Source organism: Saccostrea cucullata, unplaced genomic scaffold (genome assembly GCF_032062105.1).
Source record: "Saccostrea cucullata isolate Sc308-1 unplaced genomic scaffold, CSIRO_AGI_Scuc_v1 ctg3543, whole genome shotgun sequence".
Lineage (NCBI taxonomy): Eukaryota > Metazoa > Mollusca > Bivalvia > Ostreida > Ostreidae > Saccostrea > Saccostrea cuccullata.
The window spans coordinates 1-13374 of record NW_026934733.1 but is presented as its reverse complement, the minus strand read 5'-3'; the positions used below and the strand labels follow the sequence as shown (position 1 = coordinate 13374).

The 13374-nt window shown below is 31.5% G+C and overlaps 1 protein-coding gene across 1 annotated transcript in view; it reads left to right on the top strand.

Moving 5' to 3' along the window:
* LOC134241239 (uncharacterized) overlaps positions 1-13264 on the top strand; it is a gene marked incomplete at its 3' end in the record, with an annotated part of 34605 nt that extends 21341 nt beyond the window's left edge. Inside the window, exons 4-7 of the mRNA XM_062723301.1 lie at positions 373-591; positions 1042-1176; positions 9571-9702; positions 13133-13264. Coding sequence (XP_062579285.1) covers positions 373-591; positions 1042-1176; positions 9571-9702; positions 13133-13264 — 618 coding nt within the window. The remainder of the gene's footprint in view (positions 1-372; positions 592-1041; positions 1177-9570; positions 9703-13132) is intronic.
* Positions 13265-13374: the final 110 nt, after the last annotated feature.

Here is a 13374-nt window from a genome sequence, read left to right as displayed (position 1 = left end):
TAATTTTTTAATCAACGGTTTACATTAACTTCGTTCATTTTTACGAGAAGAAAAGGTTTAAAATCTTTTCAAAAACAAAAATGTAAAGGTTTTTTATATGTTGTGGCATTTTTATGCAACGTTAAGAAAGTTGATAGAATTATAACCCCCGGATACACTGTAGATGTGCCGCACAGTGTGACCAAATTTGTACGCAAATAAAGTACATGAATATGAGGGGAATCGTTGTTCAAGAAAAGCAGGAACACTGCTACTCAGCAGATGTGTGCTCTTGTCAAAGAACCTACATGTATTGAAAAATACTGTTATAATCACTTTATTTTAGTTAACTTCAACACAGATAAAGCCTAATATTGATTTGATACATTTTAGGAAATTGCTCTTATCAATGCGATGTGTCCATTTCCAACATTTGGAGTGACTACTGGCCCCACAAACTGTCAGAACTAGTTCTGAAGTATGGACACCAAGAAAGGCGGATTTCTTTGAAAGAATTTTGTCCACATGATCAATTTTATTTTTCCGGATTAGATGTGCTTCATACATTTAGAGTAGTAACGCTGTTTGTGGATTGTAGCCATAGTAATTTTGGTAAGGAAATATTAATCAGAAACTGTTTTAGTGTTAACGAAATTAATAATAATAATAACACTTATATAGCGCCCTATTTACATCTCTGATGTAGAAGTAGTTAAAAACAACATAAAATTATAGTACGAGATCGTTACTAACATAAGTGTAAGCTAAACGTATAATTCAAGTGGATAAAATACTTAATTGTTAAAAGATTTATATGACTGCAAAATTGCTTTATTAGCTTTTTACTTTTAAATATGTATTTTTAAAAAAAATCTTTTATGTTTTAAATTTATTTTGTCTTTAGATGGCATTTTATATATGGGGTACTTTTTAAAAGTATTTCAGAAGCATTTTATTGACGGTTATACATTTAAAGAATAATCCTTGGTATAGAGTGCAGATAATACTATTTATGCAATTATGTCATAGAGAATATGGTGCTACATATATTTTATTTCTCAGATTGCACCAGTGCCCTCTGCAACAATAATACCGATTGTGGAAATAATGCTGAATGCAATTTAATCTTAAATGGTTGGATTGGCGTGTGTTTCTGCAAATCAGAGTATATCAGGATCAATGGACGCTGCTACGATGGTATATTATTATACCCCCCGCTTGAAAAGTGGGAGGGTAAATAGTAATCAGTATGTTCGTCCGTCCGTCCATCTAGCTGTCTGTCATTCCATCCGTCCGTCCGTTTGTTGCGCTTTGGGGTGCCCATCTCTTATCCGCAACTCCTCCTTACAGAATCTTTATTACATATTGCCATTGTGACCTCTTATTTTACTTTTTGATCTGACATATATTTTGGATTTTCCAGAGCAAAACATGGATACTGTCATTATAATCATATGGGAGGCGGGGTATTATTGAGTGAGCTCATTGCTCACAGTACCTCTAGTTTTATGTTACTATACGGTTTTTCACGCGAACGTTATTATTATGTATCAAATTTAAACGTACGATATGCTTTGATTCAGATATTTATGTTTTCTCTATATTTTAATAATGTAACGAGCGTGGAGCTTACACGTAATATAAACCTTTTTCATGCCCCTGTAAACGAACTTTCGGGGGTATATAGTTTTTGTCGTGTCCGTCTGTCTATCTGTTGGTCTCTCTGTCTTTCTGTCTCTCTGTTTGTCCACAAAAACTTTAACCTTGTCCATAACTTTTGATTTAGTAGAGCTGTGACTTTCATATTTCACATGTGATTTCCTTGTGACAAGACCTTTCTTCGGGTTCCACCAAATTTGACCTTTTGACCTTGGAATTTGACCCACTTTAATAAGAAAAATTCAAATTTTTACTTTGGTCATAACTTTTGAACAGTAGATACCAGGACATCTATACTTCACATATATATGTATATTCCTTGTGGCAAGATCTTTTACTGAATATCACCAACGTTGACCCTTTGACCTTGACCTTGGAGATTTACATAATAATGAAAAAAACTTTAATCTTGGCAATAACTTTTGAACGGTAAGGACTAGAGCTTTCATACTTCACATATGCAATCCTTGTAAGAAGACGCTTCAATGAATACTACGAGCCTTGTCCTTTGTCCTTGACTTTGGAGTTTGACCTAATTTTAAAAAAATAAATCTTGATCATATCTTTAATAGGGTAAGAGCTAATGCTCTCATACTTTGCATATGTAATTCTTGTGACAAGAACTTTCATTTGATATCAAGACCTTTGACCCCTTGACCTTGACCTTAGAGTTTGGCCTACTTTTAAAAATCTTTACCTTGGCCATAACTTTTGAACGGTAAGGGCTAGAGCTTCCACACTTCATATATATATATATATATATATATATATATATATATATATATATATATATATATATATATATATATATATATATATATATATATATATATATATATATATATATTGGAGCAAGAGCATTTATTGGATACCCATAACCTTGACATTTGGACTTTGACCTTGGAGATTTCCGAACTTATAAAAAACATTAACCTTGGGTAGAACTTTTGAAGAGTAAGGGCTAGTGCTTTCAAACTTCATATATGTAATTCTTGTGACAAGACCTCTCATTCAATACCAAAAACCTTGACTTTCTTACCTTGATCTTGGTGTATAACGTACTAATATAATCTTTTTAACCTTGGCCATAACTTCTGAATGGTTAGGGCTAGGGATTTCATACTTCAAATATGTGATTTTTGTTGAAAGACCTTTTATTGGATACAAATAACCTTGACCTTTTGACCTTGATCTTGAAGATTTCTGTACTTATGAAAAAAACTTTAGCCTTGCCTTACCGTTGGAACTGATGGTGATAGAGCTTTCATGTTTTACAATTGTATTTCCAGTTATGAGACCCTACATTGGGTACCAATACACTGTATATTAAATTTGCATTCTAAGAAAAGTTCAGTCTTCACAATATTCACCATACGTGGGCATCAGTGTTTCACAAACACATCTTGTTTCTTTATAAAGCAGTCCAACTTAAAAGATCATTCAGTTTCGGGATTTTTAATTTCGTACTATTGAAGCAAAGGAAGAAACATAATACACGTCTCTCTCTCCCTCTCTCTCTCTCTCCCTCAAAAATGAAAACTAAAACTAAAATTAAATATATTAAAACATGACACAAGCCCTAGAAATCATTGATAATTTTCAAGCAGATGTCACATAAATTACTTCTCCATCTCGTCATCAATATTAACTTGAACTATATCTGAGCCGTACCCTTATTTTACCATATTTATTTAAAAATTTAAGTTGATATATATAGTTTACTGAAAATAACAAATATACCAATTCACCGTGCTCAGAAATATTCAATTATTTTCATTAATCAAATATAGGACATTAATAAGGTAAAAACGGAAGTGTTTTCATAATAATTAACACTATAGAAACTGACAAATTACCAAACGGTCTCAGTTTTGGGAGTTATAATAAACTGTTAAACAACTGGAAAAGATTTGATTAAGGCTAAAATAACAACCTTTGTGGAGATTTATTTTAATATTGTTATTAAATTTGTTTTATTTTACGTATTTTAATTTTTCCGACTAATCGATTACAAATTTTCTAACCGATTACTCACGTTCCGACCGATTAATCGATTAACCCGTTAGAAAATGCCATCCCTATTATTATACCCCCCGCTTGAAAAGCGGAAGGGTATATAGTAATCGTTAATTCCGTCCGTCCGTCTGTCCGTCCGTCCGTCTGTTACGCTTTGGGGTACCCATCTCTTATCCGCAACTCCTCTTATACCACTGAATGAAATTTAATGAAACTTTCACAGAATCTTTACTACATATTGCCATTGTGCACCTCCTATTTTACTTTTTGATCCGACACATATTTTGGGTTTCCCATAGCAAAACACGGACACTGCCATTTACACACATATGGGAGGCGGGGGGTATCATTTAGTGAGCCCATTGCTCACAGTACCTCTAGTTTATATTTATAAAATTTTCTGATGAGTTACATGTACCAAAAATAACTACATTCGGCTGTCAGTTTTAAAGCACAACAGTTTGCAGTATAATTTTTACGTAAAGTAAGGTATTATGACGTAATATTAGTGATATTCATACTCATCCATGATAGTTCATGAGAAAATGAACAAAGTTGTAATTTCGCAGCATTGTTAATGAAAAAGGGGGCGGGGTCTTATTTATACGGGAAAAGTTTTCTGTGACGTCACACAAAAAAAGACTTTTGTGTATTTCTCATGATACCTGAAAATAAAATAATTTGCAACTTTTAACTGTATTAGCATAATAAACAACAATATAACTTATCAATGCATTATAAAAAGTTGCTAGTTAAATCCCGTGTAGCTGGTTAAAAACAAAGCACTGATCGCATTGAACTTGTAAACATGACGTCATATTAACACTTTGTACTCTGTTCATAGGATCTATATATCATTAAGTACAAACATAGAAGCATCATTCTTAATTGCATTTATGGACCTAGAACGTTTTAATTTTTTTAACAAATTAACCAGAGATCTTTTTCATTTATTTTAAGCATGTATCTTCTTTTTAAATTGTCCTTTTTTTTTTAAATTATGCAAAGAATGATTGAAAAAACTTGATATTTCGAAATAGGGGGTGTACGTATTTAAAAGGCTGAACATTTTGTTAATTTTTTTTCTAGTCAACAATAATAAAATATGTGTTTTTGTAAACCTTAGATATAATTCTTTATAGTTTTAAAGAAAAAGTGGCAAATAAACAACTTAGATTTTAAGATATTTAAAAATAAAGAGATTTAGGGATTTTTTTTCTGATAGACGTGGACAGATTCAACATCGATTTTTCAATATTTTTCAGAGAAAATTTCAAATATTTTCCTGAAATATTAATTATGTTTGTTTTTCCACAAGATTTAATATGGATTTGATGTGATTTGGTGCATAGCAAATAAATATGATATCAGACTTCTTTATGTTCACTTTAGGTAGGTACTCTGAGACATGTTGTATGAAACTTAACCTGCAAAGATGTGTCTTTTCTGTGTGTTTTAGTTAGTTTATGAGTTATTTAAGATATTTAAATAAAACAATTCTTAGTTTGACAGAAAGTTTTGAAAGTACGGACCAACCTTAAGTCAAACATATTTCGACATTTCGCCTATTTACTTAAAAATTTAACTATTAAAATGCGAATTATATTTAAAGCAGCAGCATTTTTTAGAAACTACAATGTATTCAGAAACAATTAATAGTTTGAATTTTTAATTTCAACTAGAGTACATGTATGCCCTTGCAATATCAAAATTTGTTAATGACCTATATTCAGTACACAAACTATGCATTCAGCACGTGACTGTTCATCGATGGGACTAAACTTCATACAGTACAGTTTGGTGTATACTATGCTTTTCCATAAGTATTAAAGTTCTGTGATAATAAAACAGTTTAATTAAAATAATTTCAATTTTAAAAATATCCACCTTTTTCGCTCGTCTATTTTCCGTTGTTTTCTCATAGTAGGCCTTAACAGTGCTGCGTTGAAAGGGATTTTAAAGACATACAAATGGAAATGTAAAGAATTAAGGGAATTAAACGATGGAAAAGTTTAAGCCATCGCGTACATCATGGAGCTTGCAATTGGTTGTTAAATTACCATTAATGTTTTTTTTTTTTTCAAGTAAAATATCCAAATATTGAAACAAATGTATCAGACTCTGTGGTATCTTTTATATTAAGCTGACCAGGATATATCATATAGTCATTAGAATAGAAACTACTGTATGACAATACGTCAAATAATTTAAAAAAATTATGATAAAAAAAAATTCTAAAAGGGTTTCCAGAGAGGACGACCACAAGAGACACAACTTGCCTTACAAAACCTCCTAAACATCAGCATTCATAAATGTCTCATAGGATTTTTCCCCTCTCATATTTTACTCTAACGCTGTTCTAATCAAATAGAAATGCATATTCTTATATCTACTCTTTTGAAACTCTGGAAAAAAGGCAAGAAGAGCTTTTGCATTGTATAGGCTTCGTTCTAATCTCCGTTCTTGTGTCTGTCCATGATAAACACTTCTGCCTTAAAGAGATATTTGGATGCTTTCGTCACACTCATAGAAAATGAGAATGAGAAATTTGCATGTCATTTATTATCCCCTTACGCAACTAGTTGCAGAGCATCGCTAATGTGCGTATGTGTGTGTGTATTAGTGTGTTCGTTACACCTTGTGGGCAAGATTGACAGAAAACCCTTGCATTAACCATTCTCAGCGTTTACATTCTTTTGTGGCGGTATAAAAAGACGAAGCCTATTCATTTTCAAGTTTATTGATGAGATATTTCTTCAGATATCGCGTTTTTACTGCCTCGAAACCCTGATATTTTATGTACGAGTTGACAATAATCAGTTGTGGGAAAGATTGACAGATAACTTTTGTATTAACCATTCTCAGCGTTTACACACTTGTGTGGCAGTATAAAAGGACGAAGCCTATTCATTTTAAAGTTCATTGATGAAATATTTCTTCAGATATCGCGTTTCCACTGTCTCGAAACCCTGACACTTTATGTACGAGTTGACAATAATCATTTCCGCTAAGGAACCAGTTAAAGAGCCGGCTTTAAAGTTTAAAAGGCGTGTTGAGTCTGCGGGAACCAGATTTAAACACTTTGATGAACGTCGCAGTTTTATTACCAAATTCCAACATGTGTCTGGGAATTTGGGGTGCACAGTATTCCAGACAGATGTAAATACAATCCACAAGTTCACTTAATCTCTCGATGTACATTGTTATTTTTCACTACAAAATTAAAATGCATATTGCCTGGAACCGTGAGATATCGATATACTTAGGTAGGTTTAGGGCTGGGACAATATATCGAGATATCGATATATCGTGATATATGTGAGGACGATATGCATATCGATACATAAAAAGAAATATCGAAATATCGCCCAAAAAAATCTTACTTCTGTTTTTCTTTGTTTATTTAACATTTGGGGTTTAATATATAAAATAAATAAGCTAAATATAAATATAGATATGAAAATAAATAATAATTAACACCACTTGAGTAAAATATTTTTGTTTTACAATATATAAACAACTATTTTGAATAAATTGTTCTTAGTTGCTAAGAATTAATTTGTTTATTTCAATGCAAAAAAGAAAGATTTTATAAGAATTAAACATATCGTGATACATATCGTATCGTGGCTCAAATATCGTGATACATATCGATATAGAAAAAGTTGTATCGTCCCAGCCCTAGGTAGGTTTATAATTAAAATTACTGAAACATACATTTAGCATACGTGATATGTTTCTGCTAGGCATAAGGGAAACTGCCCGATTACGTATGCACATTATGTCCCCCACCCCTTTCCCACTAAAACGCTATGCAATTTGATTTTTGTTAAAAAGACATCCTCCACCCCGATAATTTTGTTTAAATAATTTTTAGTGCTGAAAAAAAAATTAATATATTATGTTAAACTTTACTACCCCAAATAAGGTATCAATGTTAACCCCCCCCCCCACCCTTTAGCTAAGACGCTAAGCACTTTGCATTTTGTAAAAAAAAAAAAAGGATCATTAACAACATCCCACTAATAATTTTGTCAACGTAAGGGGGTTGATCCTAATGTTGTGGGTTTGAATCCCTTTGTTGGACGCGGAGACGTTCCTTCGAGTGAAATCGTGTAAACCAATGGCCCATATCTCAATAGATGCTGGCATAGAAAGACCCCTCACTTCTCAATGGTCGTCAGTTCCTATTATAGGAAAGAATGTGCAGCTCTCAACCGGCAAGCCTTAATATGAGCAAAAAATTCCTGCGAGGGACATTAAACAAAATACGTTGTACTATTAACGTCCCTGGAGAGAATTTATCTCTAATGAAATATTACCATTACCACTGAAGTTCCTGTCGCGAGGGGATGCTCCGCTTAGCGGTGCCCTTATTACATGTAGTCATGTTAAAGGGACATGGACACAGTTTCACCTGATTTTTTAAAACTAATTTTAATCTTGAAAAATCCGAACTAATGCACCATTTATTGATCAGCAAAAATTTGAACACCTTATGTTGATTAACAAACGAGATATAGAACTTAAGTTCTTCATAATACAAACAAGGCTTGTGTCTTGTGTATGTTTACATAAGTTATAGAAAATATCATTTTTATAACAAAATGAAATTCAGCAAATCACTAAATACTGTCTAACTGTATTTAGAACTAACATTTTCATTGAAATTATTACATTTGGACGAATATACGTGTATATATACTAGTCTATTAACACATTTAAACAAAAAAAAAAAAATGACACGGACCCTGTTTGCATAACAAAGTTTTGGAGCTATATATCTCTCTTGTATCTCGACAACTTAAGTTCAATTTTTTTATGATGATTAGAAACACCTTAGTTGAATATTGTACAAATAGAAAAAATAGTTTGAATATTTTTAGCTGAAACCGTGTCCATGTCCCTTTAAAATTTTGCAAAACAATCTGATGAAAAAAAAAAGATATTTAATAGAAAGAATACATAAATAAAAATATTACCTCCCTGCTTATTATAAAACAATGACACAATCTTAATACAAATCAAGTTCAAAGCTGAGTAAATTGTAAAAAGTAATATCAACATAAGCAGAACAAAACATACGGAAATTGATAATTTACTCCCAGTTTAGACCCAGTCTAGCTAACTGCATTTCTATGGTAGAACTGCAACTGTGGATTCAAAATAGGAAGCAATACAGAAATTTACAAAAACTAATTAATCATGTTTACAGATATGAAATAAATGATTCATGTTATAATTATAAGTATAATTATTTCTTACGTAGTGGTACCAGTGTTTAACAAGGTTGTTCACATACACTAAAAAAGGAGGGAGCAATAAATTGTACTTGCCTGAAAATTGCGTTGGATAGTTTGTTAATGCCACAAATTGTTCTGTCTGATTTCCGAAGTACATATAACGAACATTAATAATGCTCAAAAATTACTTCAAACAATAAAAGTCAAGTTAACTAAGTTTTATTAAGTTCGTACGTTCTAAGAAGAACATTTAAAATAAAACAATACATTCATAAATCAAATACTGTTGTTTCCTTGATTTTTTCTTCAAAATAAATTTTCATATTTTCGCTTAAAAATAATTTTCCGTACATTTTCTGGTATGCTATGTTTATCGGAATTCGTTTATATGCATATTTCACGAGATCTTATTTCGAAGTTTTTCGCTATACATGTCTAAAACGTAGCCTTTGTTTCTGCTAAAATTACACGTTTACGACCTAACTTTTGTAGAAAAAAAAATTGTCTATAAACTAGCAGAATTATCTTTTGATGGATGATTTTCTTTTTTTTTTCTCTTTTGCACCTTTAATCATTATTATAATCAGCGGGTCCAAATCAGAAATTTTTAAAATAAATTTAAACAAAAATCTGTTTTCTGAAAAATACTGTTATGATTTTTTTTTGTTTTTAGCTAATGTTCCTACTGGTGGAGCATGTGTATCAGATATCCAGTGCAGAGACGGGACCTACTCTGGTGTTTGCTTAGATTCGATTTGTACGTGTGGAGAGGGCTACAATGAAATTGAAAACGGATGTTTTGCAGGTAAATGATCTTAACAAGATTATTTTTTAAACAATTTAAACAAAAGATACACTTGCGTTAAATTTGATTTTAAATGACTGATATTGTTTTCTTTCAAAGAATAATGGGATTTATTATATAAAAAAAAATGCCTGTCATTTGTTTACCTGCCAAAAATTATGTTCCAAATCAGATAAGAAAGAACAATTTGGTTTCTCTTGTTTTAGTGTGCCCTCGACATTTTATGCTTTCAAAAGATTATAAAATTGATGTAATCATGAGTATATGAATGTGATAAACCATGAAGGAGTTTTACAAGAAGGAGGACCATTCTTGAAATATGACAGCATTCAAGTACTTAATAGTACATTTCTAAATTTTTTACAGAAAAATTTCAAACTAACTAATTTCACAGGTACTGTATTTCCTATAAAAAGCAGTGCGCGTAGCCGTCGTAATTTTACATATGTTGTGATCCTCACCATTTCTTAATATGAAGACTGTAACAAAAAACTAACTATCAAAATTTTATGAAATAATTACCATTAAGATTAATTATGACGTCGTATATGACATCACCGAAAAAAAAAACTGATTTTTTTCTTCTTAATGTGCAATCTAATATAAGCAATCATCAGATCCGATACCGCTTTATCAAAGCAAGTCACCAATTTCTATGTTACGGACAATTAAAAATAAGGTTTACAGTAATGCAATGAACTTAACATAAAGTGGAAGACAACAGTAAAAGTTTGCACTTAATTGAAGAGTTTATGCATGATAAACGAAAAGGAACAATTGAACGAATAAGACAATTAAAAATAGGAAAACATTTAGAACGTTACAAAAGAGGCATTGTTCTATAGACTCACAATAAACTGTTTTGTGAAATAACTGAGCTTGTAAACAAATATGACTCAAAATTACGCAAGTCGAGTGTATATCAGACGCTGAATTATGTTTTGAACTTGAACTTTGTTTGGAGGACCATTCAAATCTTTAAAATCTATTAAATACATTGTAAGACCTCCACATTCACCTGACTTAACCCCTTTGACTTTTATTTGTGGGGATATTTAAATGTTAAACTTTTCAAAACACACCCCAAAACAGCTAATGAACTCAAAATGGTTGGGGAAATGAGACCTAATTCATTACGAAGAGACCCTTTGCACTAGTAATGAGAACTCTGCAAGTAAACACACTATCTGCTTTAATTGTACAAAGAAATTGTAGAAATATAATAACATACCTTATTCATAAGCTTTATTCCCAGATAAATCACAAATGATATTCATTTAAATGCATTTAAAACTTTGATTTCTGGTATTTGTTTACATGCATTCTTGTAAGTTACATTTCGCTTTCACTCTGCTAATACTGATAAACAGTTATGACCTCACGGGTTTGTTATTTAATCCCTGTGATAAATACATAGACCCAGAAACGACAAGATTCCGTTTATATTATACCTCTGCATATTTTGATTCATTTTTACGACCTCAAATTAATCTTAAATTTCGATTCTAAGAAATTGTTATCTCTAAAGTTTACGTCATATAGCTTACTATGACATCATATCATATAGGCAATAAGTATATTTGGTAATACCTGCGTATTAAACTAAGCTTGTATCGTATTTGAAACTCTTAAATCACTTGTATCATCTTTGTTTTATATGACTACAACAAAAAAAAAATGTTAGATTGAATTTTAAAAAAGACACCAGTGCATAGGCATCCAGTTGTTCTTGACAAGCAATAAATACACAAAGAAAGGTTTAATGTATGGTTTTTAAAGAACTCATGATTTTGTTGATAATATTTGTACAGTGAAATTACAAAATAAAATTCCCACTTCGTCTTCTCATTGTAATAAACTCAGTCTGGAAATTTTTTTACCAAACCCTTACATTGAAAATAAGCATATTTTAAATCCATATTTCAGGCTTCAGTCCGACAAATGTATTTGAACATTTTAAGCTTATCTTGACATGTTTAAATGCGTATCTATCAAACACTAGTAAGCTATCAAAGCGCTATTTTCTGTCACAGAGCACCTTTATAGGTTGCACACAGTATCAATTCTGCTATATATTCTTACCAAAAGTGCGCAAGTTTGAGTAGATGATATTAATTGAAAACATACTTCTTAGAAGTTTCCTATTCAGATCTTGTAAATCAATTCTTTATAAAGAATTTAGTACCAAAAAATACCTAGCCATCCAGCAAGATTCGCAAGTTTGTTTCGGTCGAAGTCAAGCAAGTGCTTAAAAATCTAGTTCAGGGCCTAATCACTCCCTACTCAAGTACAGTATATAGAAAAATCAGCACGCCCAAAATTTTAATAAATGTGTTTATACAGGAAGTGTACATTAAGTTTTTCATCTCATCAGAAAATCAGCTCCAGTCTCGTACCAAAACTCCCGAATCGGAAGGGAGACTCAGGGATCATTTTGTGTCAGCAATGATTTGACGTGAACTTTAGATTATTGTAGTTGATATTTTTTGTATTTTTGTTTCAGCCGGATTCCCGCTTGGCTTGCGAGGGATGGCAACACTTGTTTTCAGCCTCTGATAATATCTGCCTTAAAAAATGATTAATTTCAAATTATCTTCAAATTTATTATTAAGAAACCGCAACTAAGGTTGTAAGGGTGGGCACGGCCATTATATACCCCAGATTAATCGGTTTTCAGGACAATTCTACAACTTGTTAACTTTTTCAGTACCCATGTGACATGACTGTATGTGGTCATCGTGTGATCAGTGTTTTCGTAATTCTAATCATGAATTAACCTTTGCCAAATTAGAATTTCGTATTTAATATCTTCAATTTAAGACGTGATCAAAGTCAATAGGTTTGACCAAAATCAACATTGTTATCCCCTGAGAACACTGACCACTTACATGTACATGAAATACTTAATCTATTGATAGTGATTGATTTTATTACTCAATCTCTTGGTCATCTTAACAGTACCAAAAAGTTATATAACATTTGGCCTTGTACTGGATATATGAACACATTGAAAATAAATAAATATTGAATTTGTACTCAAAATTACATAAAAAATGGAAAATATAATAAAAATTCTATATTAATACTATTATGACACCTGCAGGATTTCGGTGAATAAAAAAGAAACAGACAATTTATATAAGAAATGTTTTGTTTCAAGATTTGTTGAAGGTATTTAAAAAAAAATGGTGATTTTTTTTTTATTCAGGCATCATTAACGCCAGCCAGGAAACGGTTGTAATTGGTTGTTTCCTATGAAAGTTTTAAGTAGTCATGCCTTTCTGTCGAGTTAAAAAATTATTTTAAAAAATTTAACATTATATAGAGTATTAATAAAGAGTTTCAAAATGATTCACAAAACAATCTGATAATGATATTATATGAAATACAAAAAAACCTAATATGTTTATTCTGTTAAATGAAATTTTAGCTGATAATCCTGTTAATGGAATATTTGTGCCTTACATCCAGTGCAAAGACAGAATTTTTTCTGATGTTTGTTTGAATTCGACATGTCGATGTGGAGAGGGATTTATTTCAAAAGAAAACAAATGTCTTGCAGGTCAATGATCATTCACAGGATGAAAATCCACCATTCAGTCGACTGAATGGTGGCTGAATGGCCACTGAATGGTCACTGAAAGGTCACTGAAAAGACCCTTTCCCGTGACC